At 36.8% G+C, this 22744-nt stretch overlaps 1 protein-coding gene across 1 annotated transcript in view; it reads right to left on the bottom strand.

Annotated features, from left to right (window-relative positions):
• map2 (microtubule associated protein 2) overlaps nucleotides 1-22744 on the bottom strand; it is a 103086-nt gene that overhangs the window by 34227 nt on the left and 46115 nt on the right. The window contains exons 4-6 of the mRNA XM_015379947.1: nucleotides 10118-10383; nucleotides 1702-1791; nucleotides 1005-1079 (exon numbers count right to left, since the gene is read on the bottom strand). Of these exons, the coding sequence (XP_015235433.1) occupies nucleotides 1005-1079; nucleotides 1702-1791; nucleotides 10118-10328 (376 nt within the window). The 5' untranslated portion in view covers nucleotides 10329-10383. The remainder of the gene's footprint in view (nucleotides 1-1004; nucleotides 1080-1701; nucleotides 1792-10117; nucleotides 10384-22744) is intronic.

The following is a 22744-nucleotide window of genomic DNA, read 5'->3' as shown; positions in this document are numbered from 1 at the left end:
TTTTTTTTTTTTTTTTTTTTTTTTTTTTTTTTTTTACAAAATTGGTTTGATTCCTTTATTCAAAAATTTCACTATTTTCTAACATTTTAGTTACATCTGTATTAAAGTATAACTTCTACTTTTAGATATCAGTAGTTTTAAGTTAGATAATTTTAATTATTGAAACATTTCTCAGTTAATGTTCAAACTTCAGCAAAACCTTTTTTTTCACCGTCACAGAAACATTACAAAACTGTTAGCGGTCTATGTAACAAACTGGACAGAGAAAGAAACACATTTTAATGCTTCATATTATATTTAACAAAAATGTAGTTACCTAAAAAAAAAAAAAAAACGTTTTAGACTTCCATCATCAGAAGTTATCTAAAAACGTTTTAATAGTTGTCATTCTTTTAAAGCTTACGTTCAAGTATAACCTTGTAGTATTTGGATTTAAGATCACTGTTTTCGTTTATTAAAGAACTAGTCTCTGACTCAAAGCTTCAGCCAAAAACACAGAAAAGAAAAATCAGACAAGAGACAAGGAGCAGAAAGCACAATGACCAGAAACATGCAAATTCTAAGCATTCTAATAATTGGAAGCTGGAGGATAACTTTAAATGGTTGATTTTAGTGTGTGGGAGGAGCTTAAGAAATTATTCGTTTAAAGAGGATGGTAAAAAAAAATACTATAAGTGCAACAACACAACGTCCATGTTGTTAAATGTCTCATTTATTCATTTGGGACAAATGATGATAAAATGAAGATACTGGCAATGACAGATTTCCAGGCATATGATGGAGGAGATGTTCCAGAAAGTTACAGGAAATGCATGACAGGAGAAAGAAGAACATGCCTGAAATTTTCACAGCTCAGGTTTGGTTCACTTAACAAACATTACAGTGCTGTTTGTCCCAGTGAAGGCTGGAGAGAATTTTTTAGGTAATGGGGTACTATACATCACCCCAAAAAGTACAGTTAAAAGAAAGACGAAAGACCTTATTTTAAGTTATTCTTGGCCTACCTTGTTCCAAGGGACCAAAGTGTTCAGCTGCAGGTGAAGGGGGAGGGGAGGGAGGCAAATTGGTGGTATCCTCAACTGCAAAGAGGCATATTGAGAAACGAGGCAAGCATACAGGGATATAAATCCAATGAAGTCACTGTGTTTAATAAGCTCATTTATATTAATGTAGGAAATAAAACTGAGGAAAGGTGAAATCAGTTTGCTTCAATCTGTTGAACAACACACATTTTATCACAGTTTCTTCCTACTGGAGTTAGGCTTTGTAAAAAAAAAAAACGTTTTCTAATAATGTATGAAGTTCTGTTCATTCGTTCTGAATTTTCAATTCATTTGGGTATAACACAGGCACAAACTTCAATGTATTATGTTAACATGCTGTGTGATAGCATGTGTAACTGTTTGTAGAAAGAGTAGGATAACGATCATTTTATACTTATTGCTAGAAAGATAGATCCAAAGGTTGGTCTGACATCATCACTGTAAAAGTTCTTTTGAATATCAAGGATGAGAACTGTTAATTTAAATCTGCCATAATAAGACTGTGAATAAGACTGTGAATACCGGCAGTTGCCGGTAGTGTGCCCTGACCCTTACTGCCTGCTGGCATTCCAGTTCTGTGTGGCAAATGGGCTAAAGATGTATTTATCATTGGTGTTTGTGTGCAGTATTCGTGCCAGTGTTGGAATTTGCGTATTACCGGATGGCAGCCGCTGAGTCTCCTGTTCTCCCTTTAGCACCGCCACTGCCTCTGCCGTTACTTCTTGAACAATCCGTGCCGAAACTTGCTCTGATTATAGACGGATAAGGGTTAGGATAGATAAGGGTTAGGGTCCCTTTTAGGAGTAAAAGGTTATCTCTTACATCCCAGACAAATGTGAAAATGGTATTGCAACTCAGTAACTGCAGCAAGTCCTTTATTGGGAAGGAATTTCATCCAGCTCTGTTTTTACATATTTAGTTTTAGCACAAAGATATCAGGGTTGTAAAAATGTCCAATTTACACACTGAGTCTTGTGAAGCCAACCCAGTCAAATGTAAGAGCAGATTTGTACCTGACCCCTATAAAACTTTGATTAAAAAAAAAAATAATGTAACATTCAGAGGTTGTAAGCTTCAGATCATTGCTCTGTTCCATTACTCTGCTGTTGATAAAAATTGAAGAGAGGACATTTCCCTTTAGAGTATTGTTATAGAACAAATACAATGGGCTCATGAATAGCCACAATTACATTAAATTATACAAAAATATGTAAATCTATAATCTTATACTCATTGACCATTGTAGTTTTATTAAAGTACATTTGGGGAAATTACATTGTATATGTAACATGCCAGACAAAACTCATTTGGCTTTTTGCATGGCGTTTTTTCTTTTTTGTTTACAAGAAAAAAAAAAAAGGTAAATAAACATTTCTCTATGTATTTAGGCTGAGACTGTTTACCATACAAGTCAAAGACTATTTGGATTTACATTTATATCTTCAGGTTAAATAAAGCCCCTCAGCATGCAGCACCCAATCAGCTCCTTGGTTTGCAGCGGTTATAGGACTGAGTGCTGGGTAAATCAGTGAAATGCTGCTGTTTCAGAATCTTTTTCTATTCAGCATCACCCACACACCACATAATCTGGCAGCCATAGACACTCCTACATATACACATTCACGCAGTTCTTCCGGGAGCATTTAGTGCTGCCCACTCACTAACTCAAAGCAGTGCTGCATTTTTAACAGCAGCAAAATTGCATGGGCTCTATCTTTCAGTGTTTATATATTAGGCAATAATTATTACTTTTTATAACTATATATATATATATATATATATATATATATATATATATATATATATATATATATATATATATAGTTATTTGTCAAATAAAAATATTAAAATTAGACTTGTGTAAAGTTTTTTTTTAGATTTGTTTTTTCACTGTATGGAAAGAAAAAGAAAACATATCCTTAAAACAAACTAGATGTTCCAGTGTTTTTGGCCTGCAGCTTATAAAGCAATGTGTGTACACCTAGATCTTTAGCTCTATACCAGACTGAAGAGTAGAAAACTTTGTTAAATTTTTCAGCCTAATTTCTCATGAAAAATTACACATATAATCTAAAGTGCAGCTGACAGCCATAACTCATTTGAATATCCATTATGTTAATAAAAAAGTTATTGATTTTGATTTCGTTGTTCTGGTTCAGTAATAATTGAAAGCTTGATAATAAACAGTCTGTTGTCAAGAACATAACTTCTGGAACTGCTGCCTCAGCAGTTTTACAACTTATGTTAAATGACAGCACCTTACCTATCAAACACTGGCCAGTTTATTTTTTTCTAAAAAAAAAAAAAAAAGACTCCAAAGGCTTCCATTTTGACTGAAATCATATGAATTACTTTGCTCCTATTGCGATGCTAATCAACGGAACCAGAAATGCTGGATGGCTTAGGAACCATCCCTGGAGTCAACAATCAGCACATAAAACATAGACTGCAAGGTCACAGAGAGAACCTGAGTGATCTTGGATGTGATAGTGGCAGGCAACCAAAATTTAAAAGGCAAATAGTTTCCGTGGCAACAGGATTGCAAGCCACTGGCTTAGGTCCCTCTGTAAATCAGATAAAAGTGTCACAGGATATGTCAACCGTTGACCAAACAGATCTATTACTTTAAAAGCTTTGTAGCTCATTAAACATCTGCAAAGATTTTGTTCAAAACGCTCATATCTTTAAGACAGTTTCACATTACAGTTCTAAAGGTACTGATACATTATACCAGAATCAATCAAATGTGTCAGACAGGTATCCCCAACTGTTTTCATTAAAAAAAAAAATAATAATAATAATAATAATAAAGTAAACTGGCTGCATCTTCTGCGATGGACTGGCGACCTGTCCAGGGTGTACCCCGCCTCTCGCCCATTGACAGCTGGAGATAGGCACCAGCACCCCTCGCAACCCCAACTGGGACAAGCGTGTAAGATAATGGATGGATGGCTGCATCTTGTTGGTGTGAGAGATCCAGAAAATAAATAAATAAAAACTGTTAAACTCCCTATAGGGTTAGGGTGTAATTTATGCCATTAAAAGGGACTTTTTTGAAGTGACATTCCTGTCCATCAAGTGATGAAAAGTGCAAGAAAAGTCTTTAATGTTGAGAAATTGAGCATTATTTTAAAATTGTGATTAAATACATAATCAAAATTGTATAATTGTTTGAGGAAAAAAATATAAAATGGTTGATATATATTGCATTCCTCTCAACTGATACACAGTATGTTGACAAAAAAAAATTGTCATTATATTGTGTCTGTTTGTTTCATTGAACTGTTTTTTTCTGGTATTTTCTATACTGTGTACAGTAAACGGCAAGGCAAGGTATGTTAATTTGTATAAAAATGTAGTTGCTATACAATTCAGTACAAGGACAATTGAGTTAATTGCATAAATTAAACAATAAATTGGAAGAAAAATAAAAGCAGAGTAAAAGCAAATAAAGATTAAAAAGGATTAAAACAGGTAGTAAAACAAATAAAGCAGTTGGACCACAAGCTTAAACTAATAATACCTCAATTAACAGTTTAACTTCAACCATCAAAGGCAGTTCTAAAAAAAAAAATGAATTTTTGACTTTGACCTAAAAGAACTCAGGCTTGAAGAACTTTTACCGTCTTTTGGAAGTTTTTTCCAGATAAGTGGAGCATTGGAACTAAATACTCCATGTTCATGGTATGGGGGGTTGATAGACTGACAACAAATCAGTTATGTATTTAGGTCCTGATCCATTCAGTAATTTATAGACTGACAGATGGATTTTAAAGTCTATTCTCTGAGCTAAAGGGAGCCAGTGTAAGGGCTTTTTCTTTTTCCTGATTTAAAGTTCCATATGGCACCTAGAAAACTGTGTCCTTCAGGTAGGATTTAAGCCAGTCGAGTGTGGTACACGGAAGGCCGACTGAGTTTTTCAGGAGCTATAATAAAATCCAGTGATAAACAGTATCAAGTGAAACTTTCTTAATAAAGTTAAATGGATTTGTGTTTAACGCAAATCCATTAAACACAAAGTCTCACAGATAAAGTAAATTGAAATTATTAAAAAGTAGGTTTTTTTTGTCTGTTCTGAAGCGTTGAGAAGACAAATCATGTCTTCCTTCAATATTTCTGACTTCATCTTAGCAACATTGTTCATTCATCCAATTTGAATGACTAAGTTCTTCAAGGTTGGATGTAATTCTCTTTTCTGTATGATCCTCTTTGAGATTTCAGACAGCATGCAACAGCCAAAATTCACTGTTGTATTTTTCTTGTTGTATGTTTAGTTACTATCAGTTGCTATTACTGTTCTTGGCTTAGCAGCTGTTTTTTATGAGGCTGTTTTTGAGAGAGCTTAATTTTGCCGTATGTTTTTCTGTTGTCTGGAAACAGTCTGTTCCCTTCAAGGTCATCCTGTAAGGCTTAAATCCTGTTTTTAGCAGAGATCCCAATATTTTCAGTAATCTCATTGGATCCTTCCTTATTCTTTGTTTTGGGACTAAACTGCTTTTTGCACCTGTTGATACTTGGAGTAGAAAACATGATTCTCTGGAGTCTTGGCCAGGTTTTGTCATTTAGATGTGGCATTCAGCCTGTCATGTGTCTTCAGATCTGTGTTTGATTGTTTGTTCTTTGGCTTTGCTCCAAGAGTCTTCCAGTGAGGGTTACCAGTCTGTTTTTTTGTCATTAGAGTCAGCAATCAATGTACATGGGTCTTTAATGTTATTTCCATCTGTGCTCTGAAATACTGTAGTTTGTTTTGTCTTTTTACTGTAGTATATCCACTGACATTACTACCAAATAAATGAGAAGAACAGTAACAATAACAAGTAGGAATGTACCAATAAGTGTGTGGATGATGTTTTTTGTGAAGCTTTGAAATGCCAATTCCTATATAACCATTTAACCTACAATGGTCAGGAATGTTCAGGCTGATCAAATCCATATATTTCTACACATCTGTATAAGCTAGATTCAATTTTTACTGTCAAAGTCCCTCAGGGACAATTTGTGATTACCATCTAAGTTCTAAGTTTATTTGTTACTGTATTATATGTCTGCATAGTCTTATATATTGTCAAACAATAGACAGATTGCAGGGACAAGATATGCAGAAAATCTTTTTATGAGCAAATCAAAGTTCCTCATACTCCCAAATTCACCTACACCAGACCCTATTTAGCAGTACATTAAATTATTGTTTTCTTTTCTCATCCCTTCACTCTCTCTTTCCCTGGACACTAATAACATAGCTGACTGACTTTTTCCAACTTTCTTTCAAAGGAAAGTCAAGAGGACAATTTTGTGCTTCACTGGTTCTTACAGTGACTGAAGAGCTTTTCACAGGGGGAGAAGGCCGAGTGAGAACCAACATCAGCCGTGCTGTAACCCACTCTGTCCCACTCAGCCTATACTCTGCCCTACTCTGAGGAGATGTTAACGAAATGTGATAAGATGCAAAGCAGACAAACAGCTTTACATGCAGCTGCTGAAGGCTGTTTAAATACTACTCACATGATGTTGATAAACAGATTAAATCTATGATTACAAGTAACTCTATGTAAAAGAGGAGCTTGTGTTGTTTCCGCAAATAACTACGTAGTTCTGAAGGAGTCATTTACAGCGCCTTGAAAAGATAATCATACCCTTCAGTCTTTTCCACATCTTCTCAAGCTACAACCGTGAACGTCTATGAATTTTACTTATATTTTTTTTGCAATAGACCAACACAAAATGTTGCACACCTGAAAAGCAAAAGAAAAACCATAGAAAGTATTCAGACATTCCCCTTTAACCTTTACACATATGCTCAAAAATAAGAGCTACTTTCCTCAGAAGCTACCTAATGATCAAATATAACGCATTTGTGCACAATTTAATATCATACTATATCGTTTTTCAAGACTTAGTGTTAATTTAGAGGATATTAGTCAATGAAAAACATTATAAAGACCAACAGCTTGACTGCTGAAGACCTTTAGATGAAGCTCATAATAAGGACCTACAACATACCTATTTAAATTAAATAATGTGTTAACACTGACATATCCTTTGATATCAGCTATACTATATTTATCTTCCTTGTTTCAATTACAAAACAAACCCAATGGAAACTCAGCAAAATGAAATGCTCTTAGCAGCAAACATAATTTCTTCAACCATAAAATGCACAGCTTGTAATTTCTTCCTAATTTATACTAGGAAGGTTTGCATTCTGAATACAAAGACATTATCAGTATTTACACTCAGAAGAAAACTCCCCATTATGAATCATCATTAAAAATAAAAATGATATATGAAAACCCAACAATGGAAAAATGGGCTTCTAAATTAGCTCTACCGCATTGCTTGCTAAATTCTTTTGTCTGTGGCAAGCTACAGTCAAAAAGAACAAAGGCTCAGTCAAATTGTAGGGAAACTGTTGCCATAGTTACACTACTAGCACCACTGTTTCCCAATCTGGTCCTCTGAGTATGAGAGGGGAAAGGGTTTGGCTACAACAAAGAAATGCTTTATGTGTTAATTACAGTGTTGTTAATAACAGTATGCTATCCTAGTGAGTGCAGCAAACCCACTCTATGCAGACAACCTTAAAAGTATCAGCATGAAAAGGTCACATGGTGATACAACATACAACTTTAGAGAACCTGCACATTATCAGTTTATTTAAGGTTATTCTATTTAAAAATATTTTTCCAACCCCAAAGGGGAAATTAATTCTCTTTAAATTCAAAAATCAGTTGATGTTTTTCCTCATATACAAATGTACATTGTGCTACCACAAAAACGACTTAAGTTAACCATAACTCATCCTTTTCTAAAAGTGAAATCAGAGAAGTCAAAGTATTAAATCAAAATTAATTAAATTAATTAATTAAAAATAGAGTTGTCATATTAACAGAAAATACATTTGATCTCACTAAAGTGATTCTTGCATGATTAAAACTGTCCTGATTCTTAAGTTTTGTAACCTGGAACCTTTTCAAACATAGCAGTGATGAAAACTGCTGGCTTGGTGTTTCTGTTAAAAGAAACCAGGGTACTGTACAATAATGTTAAAATAAATTGATATCATCTGTCATTTTTTAGCTTTCATTTTTAATTGCTTTTGTTTCAATAGAATTTAGATAATTTTCCTCTGCACTGCTGAGCTTAATTTGCTGTCACAAGACAGATAGTAGGCAGATAGAAAAGGAGGAAATACATGCAGCAAAGGTCAGGGATTATACCCAGGACCTCTGCCTCGAGGACTAAAGGCTGATTTATACTTCGAAACTATGTCGTCTGCATAGGTGTCGCAGTGAACAAAAGGACGTCCCCACTTCCTCCGCAGACACACTGCTGCACCTCTCCCAAATTGTAGGTGAGCGCAGACAGTGCCACAGACAGAAGGCCTCTCATTGGTCAAATCTACATCCGCTTGTTTTGTTTGTATGACCACAATTGTGGAAATCAACTCATGAAGTTGGACCAGCTAGAAGAGCAAGGTGCGAGAGAACGCTGGGACCCTTTTTCCACCTAGATCCCCGCTCTTTTTCCACCCTCATGTCCCTCCGTTGTCAGACAAACTTGTCCCCACTTCCTCACCGCCTCGGCCCTATCTAGACCCACAGCTAGTTCCTGATTGTCCCTCTTGCATTGTGGCGTGGAATAACATAGCCCAAACCACGCTTCAATATTGGGCATAAATCAAAAATGTCTGCATCATGCTCACTGTGACACACTGCTGCAGGGAGTATAACCAGCCCTTGCCTCCTCTGTATATTGGAGGCCTCCTAATTCTATATAGATTTCAAATACATTAAATATTTTTGATACCTGTATACTTTTAAGACCAGGCTTAATAACTTCCTGTTTGACAAAGCTTATGGTAAGAGTGCCTCAGGTTATTCTAAGCTATCACTATTGTAATGCAGCTATTGACTTAGACTGGCTTAGACATAGCCATGGGCTCAGATTTTACTGTAACTAAGTGTACATGTTCACAAGAATCCCTTTGAGATGAAAACTGACCCAGACCTTGTCTGCTCAACTGTTTATTCCCTCTCTGTCTGGGAAAACTTTTGCATGACTATCAGAATGACAAAAGCAGTATATATAGATATAGCAGTTCAATATAAAACTGCTACAGTATATCTAAAATCTAAAACTTTTTAATGTAAATCTGACAGTTTATACAATGTGCCCTCCAATCCTTTCAAATCCATTTGTTGTTTGAGTCTTTACAGCACTAGTGGCTGTTTTTTTTTTTGGAAAGTAGGCTGACAAGAAAGGGGGTAGAGAGGGGGAGAGACATGCGGCAAAACACCAAAGGTCGAATTCGAACCCAGGTTCAGCCGCGTCGAGGACTAAGGCCTCCATACATGGGTCGTGCACGCTAACCACTGCGCCACCAATTCACACCAACCATTTGTTTATTTGAAGCAAGGTTGAAAGTAAGCAGATAAACAGAGATAAACAAAGGTTAGACCATTACTAGATAGTCACATACACATTGCTTGGCGAAAGTAATATCCCCCATAAATCTAATAATTTTCTAAATTGAGAACAGAGAAGCTTATCAGAGTTTATAGGAAGATGGATAGAGTTAAATAAATGGTAATCTTGAAATAAAATATGTTAGAGTCTACAAAAGACATATTAAAGCAGACATTTACCTTTCGGCATGGTAATTCTAAACACACAGCCAGGTTTGAATGGGATAGTTTAAAGCAGTACATATAATATGTTTGAATACTTGCGGTAGTGCTAAATGTAATCAAGAATATGTGGTGAGACTTTTAAAAATAATTTTGTCACAACACTTTTCATTAAATTTGATTCAGCTTAACCTAATTTGCAAAGGTGAATGGGCAATATTGTAAGCCTCTTCATATGCAAATGTTGCAGCAACACTACCCAAGGTCTTGGAGCTCTTATAAAAGTGAAATGTGGTTCTGCAAATAAATCAAAGACATGATTTATTTCCAGTCCAGTTGATAATTTGTCCTGATTTGTCACATAAGCTGAAGAATGTGGTTGTAATGTGAAATAATGAAAAAGTTCAAGACGTAAATGTAAATATGGATAATTTTAGAACACATTACCTGCGGTTATAGCAGGAGCCCCAGCAAGCTCTCCATTAAATCCATTCTCTCTTGCAGTGTAAGGAGCTGTGGTCATGTGAGTCCCGCCACTCTGGCAGGTCCTGTAGGCTGTTGAAGAGTAGCTGTTTGCTCCATGTGTAACATTTGGTTCTTGCCCCCCTGATGGTTCCCATTGTGGGGAACCATCGTCTGGCTGTCGACTGTCTGCCATGCTGTAGCTAGATAGCAGCTGGCAAGACCAGGCAAAAAGATGGAGATCTCAATTTCTGAAGAAAAGAAGAAGAGATGGAAGAAAGAGGTAAGGATTATATGAACTGCAGCATAAGGGATGTTACATATTAGAGAAGGAACAGTCTCCACTGCATCTGACACATTCACAAATCTCTTTTTTCAGTCATAATCCCTGCTGCAGCACCACTGCTTCATTGTCAAAACCGCTGGGTTCATGTGAATGTCTGTGTAGGTGGTGAGCTGATGGGTTTGGCTACTGGCTGGCAGATGACAACTTCTGTATAAATGATTCATACAGCTGGTGGGGCAGGTGGAATAAACAACTGTAAAAATGACCAGAGCAGGCACTTGGCTTTAGGTGAAATCAAGTAGGGTTCAAGGAATATAAGGTGTTCTTTGATTAAATCATATTAATGGATCCATTAAGGCTTGTACTGAAGTATACAATACCATCAGTATTAGACACAATGGCTGCAGAAATTGATAATAAAATGTAATCTTACTTTTCCAGACTATTTTTTCTTTATTTTATTGTCAAAATTAAATCAGCAGTGAACATTCAGTTTTGATAACAAACCTTTATGATAAAGAACTTAAAAAAAAAAAAAAAAAAAAAAAAAACATATGCAGGATGTTGTAACAAACTGTCTTCAAGTCTGACAAAAAAAAAGTTTCGGTGTTAGAAGCAAAAGGGTAAAGTCATTATCTTAAATTATCTTAATATAAACATTGTAAAAACGTTTTTTTATTTAATTCTGATTAAGTCTGGAATTGCAATCATTTTCCACTCTTTTCTTTATGCTTCAGACAACTTAAGAGTAACTCAAACTTAAAATCTTCCATTTGGACAGAAACCCACATGGATACTTTTCAAAACTGCTCAAAAGACTGGACAGAGACTGAAGGAGAAACACTGGTGAATCTGTCTGTACATCAGGAGTTTCTATTGTTACAGTTATAAAAGGCACACCATATAACAAGCCAGAACTAACACTGTGGTTCTCAGCAAGTTTCTTTACATTTGCAAAAAAGGATGTAGTTAGAAAACGTTTTGATTCGTTTTTTTTTTTTTTTCATCTGTATGCTCTCCTTTTTAATAAGACAGTTGGGGTCCTAGGATAACACTGAAAGCACATTTAATTTACTGCAGTTGAACAGGCTGAAGCTGAGATAAACAAAGGGTGCTGTTATGGGTTCTACAGGAAGATAAGTGGCTTGTTGGTACCTGAGCTGTGTGTAAGCGTTTGTATTGAGGTAATTTGTCATTTGGTTCTGCAGTCCACAGAGATCCAGAGAGTGAGCTGAAGCAGGAAAGCAGGAGTCAATAACTGCAGCCTGAACACAAGGCAAAGCTATAGTGAGCACTACTCAACGCATTCAGAGTATACTGCACAGCTTGCTCCTCATTACTTTCATCATCCGACAAATAGAATGCAACCATATCGTGATAAGTAGGACAGAAAAGAAAACTGTGAGAGAATAGTTATACTGTATATGGTATTGATATACAATCCGAATAAAACAAAAACTGGATATTTCTTCATAAATGGTGCAAGAGTAAAAATATATACTTAGCATAAGAGTGACATAACCATCATTCAATTGTTTCATGTTGGGACAGACATATTTTTAATATAAGGCAATGAGGGCAAAATAAACTCTGGAAGAAATATTTAAACACATTAAATGTTTATTTTAATCAGTACAAGGCACTCTATATGTGGTCTAGAATTGGAAAGTCATTAGTTTTACAGGCCTGCAGCGATGAAACATTACAATGAATGAAGTGTTTCTTTTCAGAATGTTAGGGTCGCAGTTGAGCCTATCTCCAGCAGTCTATGAGCAAGACATGCACAACAATGCACACGCACGCTCACAACTAAGGACGCTCACAACTAAGGACAATTGAGAGAAGCCAATTAAGCTAGCAATCATATTTTTCGACAGTGGGAAGAAGCCAGAGTACCCGGAGAGAACCCCGACAAGACCTGGACCGCAAATCGAACCCAGAACCACACTTCATTAACATAAAGTTAGGAAAATATAAAACAAAATATCATCAAAAAAAAAATTTAATAAATAATTTTTTTCCTATGGACTCTCTAATCTAAGCACAATTTCCTCCTGCTTCCCTAGAGTAAAAAAAGTAACACAGCACATACACTTGTTTCACTTAGTCACTCTTTTCATTTAGGTAGGAGAGGTTTAAGCTCTTATTGTAATGTCAGTGAATTGCTGCATGTAAATGGATACCTTTCTAAACTTCTCCATATCTACTGCAAGTAGAACGATTAACTATAATATGAGTTATGTTTTTTTTAGATGAGAATAAAACCAGAAAAAAAAAATTAGGTGAGGAAAGAATACTGTACGGGTTTATCATTGTAATTTGGAATATGCATAATGATGATGCCTATTTGTAATATTAAAAGCACTTTTGGTTAAAAAAATATATTTTTTTTTTCTTTGAGTAACTTTTAAGCAGCATTCAATAAGCCCCTTGTCTGTATCAGAATTTTTTTTTCTTAAATCGGAGTGGGTTTTTTTCACCTCAACCTCTATGAAGAATCCTTAGATAGAATTACTGTATACAAAGAAAGAATTAAGGACATTTTAACAGCTTCTTAGTATTAAGTTCCACATTTAATTTGGGGTCTCTCCAGAAGTCCTACCTCCAAACCAGGGCAGCTTCCAGGATAGATAGATATCCACTTGTGTTCAATTAGGTCAAGGTTGTAGATGTGAAAACTCCTGTTTTGTGCTCCTTTTTTTTGATAGTGCTATTCATTGATCACTTTTCTAAACTTTTGTGGGATCATTTTTTGACCATACGTTAACATTTAATAAGAAACTTTTCTGTAGGCATCAGTCAAAAAATTTATTACACATGACCAAAATATTTATAGTCATGGGAATTTTTAATTCATTGGGATGATAAGCTTTTGAGACTACAGTGGTCATTGAAAGACTCATCTGGTGTTAAACAGAAAATCTTAAAAAAGAAAATATTACTTATTGGCAGGAAGTTACATACTAAATAGCAAGTATATTATACTGTGAGTTCATCTTACAGGTAATAAACAGGTTTATGGTGTTAACCAGCAGAGGGCAGTGGGTCATTGCAATCCCTTAGCATTTATTCAAACTAATTTTCAGAGGCGAAAATAGAGGACCACAAGGTGAAAGCCAGCAATTTAAGATGTCATACAAATTTTTATTTTTTCATATATTTAGACATAGGAAACACAAAGGACTATATAAACATCCTCATTTAATTAGCGGGATTAACATGAGAACAATATTTGAAAAGGGAATAGACCCTTTTCTCATTCTTATTGAACAAAACACTGTGTTTCTCTTAAAACACTTTGATAATGAGTAAGAGTATTGCTGTTCACTTTGTAGTATATAGGGCTGCAACTAACAATTATTTTGCAAATCAATTAATCTGTTCGATTATTTTTTCAAGTAATCCATAAATAATCAGATCGCCAAAGGTTTGTTAAATTAAATTAAATCCAAATATTAACATATTTTTTTTTTACAGTTTTGGTATATTTACTACTCTAAGCAGGTTGCTCTGCCAGCTAAAGGCATGTTTTATATTTTCTATACTCCAGTTAAGGATTAATCGATTACTAAATTAGTTGTTGTTTATTTCAATAATCGATTAATCACGGTTAATCTGATTAATTGTTTCAGCCCTAGATCATGTATGTTAAATAAAATCCAACAACCTTGACTAAAAATCACTAAAACATTTAGCATGAAGGACAGCAATAAACAAAAGAGAGCTCATTGAATACAGTTCCTTGCAGCTTCAAATGCTTTTAGAGTATGAGAAAAAAATGCAGCAGGATGACTCAAACCAGTGTAGAACGTCAATGAAGATGAAGCTGAAATTGACCGGCACATAGCTACAGTAAAAGCTTTACAAATTTTCTTTTCTCCTGTATGTGTGCACATGTGTTTTTCCCATAGAGCCACACATGTCATGTCCTATCAGTCTGCCATTGCATCGCCGGTAATTCTTCATTTGAAAAGCACTTCATATATTAGAAGAGCAATAAATACAGAACTTAGGCTGCTGTCCTTCGGCCCTGTCTACGTGCTGTCTGGTGATGAAGGTCACTTTGAGCTCTGGCTAATTTTCAGACCCAGTAAGATCACTGTGACTGGTGGCCAGGGCTTTAGTGGGGGAGGGGCAAGGGCACAATGGTCTGGTTTCATGGAAATTCATAGAGCTGTGCATATTTAGTTTACAGTAGGGTCTAGATTTATTTTGAAAGATATAGAAGAATCATTACATTTAAATTCTGTGACACTAGTGCAACACATCAAAATTCTAGTCATGGCAAAACCATTGCCTTTTTTTAGTATCCTAAAAAAAGAAACTAGGCTGCAATGCACCACAGAATGTTGTCTAGAGTAAAACAATCCCAAGTTTTTCTCAGTACACATGTACCACTATTACTTAGAAAACCATGAAACATGTCTAAAAAAGGGAAACCTACACTCACCGGCCACTTTATTAGGTACCCCATGCTAGTAACGGGTTGGACCCCCTTTTGCCTTCAGAACTGCCTCAATTCTTCATGGCATAGATTCAACAAGGTGCTGGAAGCATTCCTCAGGGAGTTTGGTCCATATTGACATGATGGCATCACACAGTTGCCGCAGATTTGTTGGCTGCACATCCATGATGTGAATCTCCCGTTCCACCACATCCCAAAGATGCTTTATTGGATTGAGATCTGGTGACTGTGGAGGCCATTTGAGTACAGTGAACTCAATGTCATGTTCAAGAACCCAGTCTGAGATGATTCCAGCTTTATGACATGGCGCATTATCCTGCTGAAAGTAGCCATCAGAAGTTGGGTACATTGTGGTCATAAAGGGATGGACATGGTCAGCAACAATACTCAGGTAGGCTGTGGCGTTGCAACGATGCTCAATTGGTACCAAGGGGCCCAAAGAGTGCCAAGAAAATATTCCCCACACCATGACACCACCACCACCAGCCTGAACCGTTGATACAAGGCAGGATGGATCCATGCTTTCATGTTGTAGATGCCAAATTCTGACCCTACCACCCGAATGTCGCAGCAGAAATCGAGACTCATCAGACCAGGCAGCATTTTTCCAATCTTCTATTGTCCAATTTCGATGAGCTTGTGCAAATTGTAGCTTCAGTGTCCTGTTCTGAGCTGAAAGGAGTGGCACCCGGTGTGGTCTTCTGCTGCTGTAGCCCATCTGCCTCAAAGTTCGACTTACTGTGCGTTCAGAGATGCTCTTCTGCCCACCTTGGTTGTAACGGGTGGTTATTTGAGTCACTGTTGCCCTTCTATCAGCTCGAACCAGTCTGGCCATTCTCCTCTGACCTCTGGCATCAACAAGGCATTTCCGCACCACAGAACTGCTGCTCACTGGATGTTTTTTCTTTTTCGGACCATTCTCTGTAAACCCTAGAGATGGTTGTGCGTGAAAATCCCAGTAGATCAGCAGTTTCTGAAATACTCAGACCAGCCCTTCTGGCACCAACAATCATGCCACGTTCAAAGTGACTCAACTCACCTTTCTTCCCCATACTGATGCTCGGTTTGAACTGCAGGAGATTGTCTTGACCATGTCTACATGCCTAAATGCACTGAGTTAACGCCATGTTATTGGCTGCTTAGAAATTAAGTGTTAACGAGCAGTTGGACAGGTGTACCTAATAAAGTGGCCGGTGAGTGTATATTACAGTGCCTTGTGAAAATATTCAGCCTCCTTGAACAAGTGGGACACGATCATGAAGTAAAACAAGACTTATTGGATACCTTACAGTAAAAAAAAAAATAGAAAAAGATAGAAACATTGACAGTGCAAAATGATTCAGTTCTCTTGAGTTAGTACTTTGTAGCACCACCTTTTGCTGCAAAAACAGGTGCAAATCGCTTTGGAATGTGTCTCCATCAGTTGTGGTTATAGAGAGACTGAATTTTTTAGCCCATTCTTCCTTGCAAAACAGACAATATAGACTTTCAATTGGCCATTGAAACACCTGGATATGTTTATTTGTGAACTATTCCATTGTAGATGTTGCTTTATGTTTTGGATCACTGTCTTGTTGGAGGATAAATCTCAGTCCAAGTCTCAGGTCTTCTGCAGACTTTCTTCAGGCATGCCCTTGTATTTGGCTTCATCCATCTTCCCATCAATTTTAACCATCTTCCCTGTCCCTGCTGAAGAAAAGCAGGCTCACACCATGGTGCTGCTTCCAAAATGTTTGACAGTGAGGAGGATGTATTCAGGGTGATGAGCTATGTTGCTGTTCCGCCGAACATCCATCCATTTTCTTACACGCTTGTCCCGAGTGGGGTTGCGAGGGATGCAGGTGCCTATCTCCAGCAGTCAATGGGCGAGAGGCGGGGTCCACCCTGGACAGGTCGTCAGTCCATCGCAGGGCAACACAGAGACACACAGGACAAACAACCATTCATACACACACACACTCACACCTAATGACAATTTAGAGAAGCCAATCAACCTAACAGTCATGTTTTTGGACTGTGGGAGGAAGCCAGAGTACCCAGAGAGAACCCACGCATGCTCAGGGAGAACATGCAAACTCCATGCAGAAAGACCCCAGGCCGGGAATCAAACCCAAAACCTTCTTGCTGCAAGGCAGCAGTGCTACCCACTGCGCCACCGAGCAGTCCGCCAAACATAACTTTTTTCATTGATGCCCAAAAATTTGGTTTCAGTTTCATCTGACCAGAGCACCTTCTGCCATGTTTGCTCTGTCTCCAAGGTGGCTTGTAGCAAACTGTAAAAAAGACTTTTTTTAGATAACTTTAAGAAATGGCTTTCTTCCATTGAAGCCAGATATTTACTGTATATGACTGCTTGTTGTGCTATGTATAGTCTCACCTCAGCTAGATATCTGCAGTTCATCCAGAGTGATCATAGGCCTCTTGGTTGCATCTCTGATCAGTCTTCTCCTTGTTTGAGCTAAAAGTTTAGAGGGACGGCCTGGTCTTCATAGATTTGCAGTTGTTCAATGCCCCTTCCTTTTCAATAATATCGCATGTACAGTGCTTCTTGTGATGTTTAAAGCTTGGGAAATCTGTTGGTATCCAAATCCAGCTTTAAACTTTTCCACAACATCCTTGTTCTTCATGATTCTGTCTGCGCTTTAAGCAGACCTCTAAGACTATCATTGAGCAGCTGAATTTATATGGAGATGTGATTACACACAGGCAGATTCTGTTTATCATCGTCAGTCGTTTAGTTCAACATTAGATCATTCAGTGATTCTCAGAGCTGGAGAGAGTTTGCTGCACTGAAAGTAAAGGGGCTGATTCATTTCGCTCTCCCCACTCTCAGTTTTTTCAACTAAATTTTGTTACACTTCTTGATTGTTCACAAAAAATTAAAAATATAAATTTGACAGTGTTTGAAGTCTGAAATGTGGCAAAAGCTTGAAAACTTCAAGGTTGATAAATATAGGTGCTCTATATTGACTCATTAGACAAACAGTATTATTTTTTTAGGCGTGTATCTTGCTTCATTTCTAAGATTATGGTTAAAAGCTTATAACATTTTGTTTTTTACAATACTCAGAAAATTAGATATTACCGAAGAACAAACAGCACAGGAATGTTTTCGACCTCCCTCTAAAGAGTGCAGGGTCGAGCTGAAGTAACAGGTTAACAGAAAATGAAGCACAAACAACCTAGATTGCTGCAGTCCTGAGAAGATCGTGAAACAAAGTCAATCCAAAGTTAGGCTTAGATTAAAAAATGTGGACAGTAGCTGGAGTCACATTGAGTTAGAGTATGTCCCACTTTTTACGAGGACTTTCATTGACTTACTCTGATTTTTGTGACATAGAAATAAATGAAACTTTAATCAAACCATATCTCAATTCACACCTTACTTCTAAGCCTAATGCACGAACTAAGGAGAAAACTGTTCTTCATAAGTACCTAGAAGTCCTCAAAAAGTAGCATATTCCTTGAAAGTTGGCACTATACTCCCCAAAAGGCAATACCACACAAAAACACCACCCACTCATATTGTACCTTAACAACAGGGGTAAAAACTATTGCATTCTCTGTTTTAAGCCACTGCTAATCAAGAGATGATGTCAGAAGTTTACTAGGCTGGGGAGAAAAAGAACTGGACGGTTACCTTAAGTCCTTCCGTTAGATAAATGCAAACGTTGCATTTTATCTGTAGATCAATATCCTTGAGTTTGGAGTGGAGAGGCTCAGAATACACATAGTATGAGGTGGAGTAAGTTTTCTATAATCAGTGTAGGGAACTATGCCACCTGCTGTTGTAGCCCCAGTGTGTTTGATAGACTACAAATTCAAAGCAGCCACCCTCTAGGGAATATCAAAGCAAGCTTTATGAAGAACATATTTCATTTTCCAGCAGAACTGTTATCTGCTCACTCTGCCAAACTACCAATAAGAGGTTCAGTCACAGTGACCATAACATAGCTGTGTTTGACTGGCCAGTAGATGTACTGTGTTTCAATATTAAATAAAGTAAAATCAAAAATATATGGAGCTTTGTTAATAGGAAGATGACAAATATCAAATCCAGCAATATAAATCAACAGGGGTTCACTGAGCCAGACGCTCATTACTTCTATTTTATACCAGACTGTTTTAGTAATGCATGTTGAAAAAAAAAAAGACCAGAAAAAGTGTTTGTCTGCTTTGTACAATTTGTGATAGATGGACATGGAATTTCTCGCATTTAGTCGGTCAACGTATTAAGTATTTGGAAAAGTTCTGAACTGAAAGCTACAGGCCCTTAAAAAAACTAAATCAAGTAATAGAAAAATGTCTATCCATCAAAGATGCTCATATAGTATCAGTAAAGGAGCCTCATGTATGCAAACTATGAACGATAATGTAAAACAAAGTCATAACTGAGATACAGTCCTCATGTATGAATGAGGCATTGTGACTTTGTAATGTGACAGCTTCTGCATCTCAGTACAAAGCAGGTCAGTTGTAACTGGCAGGAAGCCAGTGGCACCTGGCCAGAGGGGTTGGTTGATGCTGATAGGTGTTGATTATGAACCAATAAGCACTGTTTGACTCCATCTTTCATGCTTTACAAGTATTTGGGTATACAGAGTAAACAGCAGCTGAATTTTTCTCTCAAACACATGCTTCCAGAATTCACAGTTTGTCCACATAATGTCTTCCTAAGTAACTGCATGTACTGTGACTGATGTTTGACCAGGTAGTTAAAGGGTTAAGATAAACACATATCTGCCTAATACTGAGTGGTATTTTTGACTCTAAAGTCAGATTTAACCATCTCCAGGTAGAAATAGAACAGGAAGACAAGGGTAAACTCTGTAGGTCTTTGGTATTTACAAGCTAACATCCAATATAGCAGTCGTATGTATAAAAATATGTTAGTGTGTCTTTAACCTAAAACAGTAAGGTGTATGTAAATGCAATACATTTTCAAGAACTGAATGCATATAAGAATAACTTAGGTCAGGTTGCATACAAAGCTTTTCCAATTATTGCTCCTTGTTGGCTTACTATATTTAACTAATGTAATTTGCACCTTGTTTTTGTTAGTAAACACAGCGTTTTGTGTAATGTTAGATATTAGAGGAAACTATGGGTTTTTAGAGCCATAGAAAGCAGCTAGCGGAACAGTACTGGAGAGTTTATGCAGACATATTGTTTGACACAAATGTCTTTCATAGGTTGCAACTGATAAAGGAAAGTGTCCGCAATCTGGGGGCCTCCTGCTCAATTAGTCTTTGACACGTATCATTACATAATCAATCAGATAAGCTGACACATTTTTAATGGCGATATGAGAGGCAGTGCACAGCCATTGTAGAGTGTTTATAACAGCTAATGTAATTATCTTTGACATTCTTTGACCAGGCTGATATCTGACAGGCTACAAAAGTGAAAGCCCATGAGGTCCTGTACGAAGAACCTCTAAAGATTATTGCAGTCTAAGAGAACAGGTTTAGATTTTTTTTTCTTTCTTTTTTTTCTTTTTTCTAAGTACGAGAAAATATGTTCACTTGCATAAAATTTAAAAGCTAGCTACCTAAAATAGGTACCGACTTGGGTTTTATTTCCAAGAAACTAAAAGGCCACGTGACTACAGGCACAACCCTCTACACCCGAGTAATGAGTAAACAAGGAAAACCTAAAGACACACATTAGGTCTGAGGCAAAGGAGCAGAGCAAGTTCTCTAGCAGAACTACAAAAAAATTAATAAATAAAAGAGGTCAATGATCAGGTGCGAAAAAGTGCTAAAGAACATTCAAAGTTATTAAGAACGCAGCAGGTGGTTACCAAACTGATATAAAAAAAATAAAAAAAACATCAACTGAAAAAGCCCAATCGCCTCTCTGCCTCATTCTCAGTTTGGAATTAGCAAAGATAGCAGAAAAATATTTTAAAAATAGTTTATACCAAGAGGGATAAAACACAAATAGTACTTGGAATACACTATGTATGTATATCATTTAGAACAGCAAAACAAAATCCCCTGACCTGATTAGATAAAATGAGATGTTTTTGGTGTGAACTTTAAACATTGTGTCTGCAGAAAAGAAGACAATGTTTATCACCAGGTTAACAGGATTTCTATATTCAAGCACGGTGGTCTCATCATGATGCATGATGGGATAATTTTAGGGGCTGGGGAACTATTCTACATATGGTTAAATGAAAGCAGCTAAGATCTTTCCTACTATCAATATTATCATCTACAAAAACCTTGAACAACATTTAATTTCTCTTTGATATCAAAAGTATTTATGAACTAAAATATTTAAAGACATACCAAACAACACTGAAGGCTGTGATTTGTGCACTTCAAGAAAAGGGCAAAGACACTTATGAGCCTATTGTTTCTTAATCTGTACACATTTTATAAATACACATAAATGTATTTTCATTTTAATGTTAATGTCTATGCTGTGTACTTTGAAGATATATTAAATTTCCCACAAAGATATGTTTATATTGCTGTCTGGACAAATTTTATTCAGCTACCGGGTTGCTGTACATGGGAAAGCGGTAAACACATTTTATCCAATGAGGCACATTCTAGGCACAAAGTATAAAGATGCTGTCAAGGGAAGATATTACACACACACCAGTAAAAGTGCAGTCTAGACAAAACCAGCCTTCATGTTCTTCATCATTTTGCAGTAAAGTGGACTGTCCGTTTTGAGGTAGAGTCTGGAAGTTTTTAAATTTTTGATTTGGTTTGCATCTGCCACCTTTCAGAAGAACTCCGTAAAGTAGAAATGCATGTTTTTAAAGTTCTAAATAAAAAGACTTTCCCCTTTGCTATGACTGTAAAGCAAAAAATAGAAGATAATCCTCTTGGCGACTCAACTCAAAGTTTAGCTGTTCATAAAATATCTAAAAACGTAAAACCCTCTAAAATTCACAGTGTCACGGAAACAAGGTTGCTGATAGAGGTGTAGTGGTCAGCAGTAGACCAATTACACCCTATTTTTTTTATAACATCTTTAAAAAATAATTGTAGCGATTAGAAAATTTAAATCTAACGTTGACATCATTTAGCCATCATATCTTCCCAAATGAAGCTGATTTTTCTGGCCGTCTATTTTGAAACTATTTCCTGCTCTGTCTATGCAACTCTGATACAAAAAGAGTGAGTTGATGAACTGTCAGCCAAAAAAATCAGTTCCAAGACGCCTCTCCAGACTATGTATTGACTGAGCTGATAAAGGAATCCATTTGTCCTGTCAATCAATCTCATTTGCTTTGCTCTCTTTCTTGCACTTAAGAGATCTTCTTCCCACCTGTTATTTCTTCCTCATCCTCACCTACCTCCTCCTCCTACCACCCTTGTGCCGCCTACTCACTCCTCCACCTTTCATCAGGCTTCAGCACTCTCCTAACCACGCTCTCTGTTGCCTCATCTCCCTCCTACGAGCCGAGCACTTTACATGTCACCATCTCACTGAATGTGTGTGTATTGGTGTGTGTGTGTGCACGCGCATGTGCATCACACAGATGCTGCATTGCAGGGCTCTCCTGTGAAGGCCATATTATTGCAGGAGCCTAAGAGGCAAGGGATTCAAGTTCTCGTGCCCTGGGAAGTAACTGTGAATTTGCTCATGTTCTTTTATTTATTTAAGGAGGGTTTAAGGTATATTGCTGCCTGTGGGCACTCCATGTTTCTAAGGAAAGATAACTTGTGAGGACTTACCCTTGACTGGGCAAGGCTTGAAATATACCAAGACAAAGTAAATATGAAAAAAAATGCCTAAGAGTTTCTTTGCAAAAAATCATGCTATGATAAAAATTATTCTATTTGACAAATGGCTGATTATCTGGCGACTTGAACCACCACAATCTCAGGTCTTTTGG

The sequence above is a fragment of the Cyprinodon variegatus genome, unplaced genomic scaffold (genome assembly GCF_000732505.1).
Source record: "Cyprinodon variegatus isolate N-32 unplaced genomic scaffold, C_variegatus-1.0 Scaffold204, whole genome shotgun sequence".
Lineage (NCBI taxonomy): Eukaryota > Metazoa > Chordata > Actinopteri > Cyprinodontiformes > Cyprinodontidae > Cyprinodon > Cyprinodon variegatus.
The sequence above is the reverse complement of the archived record's forward strand: the minus strand, read 5'-3'. Positions and strand labels throughout refer to the sequence as shown.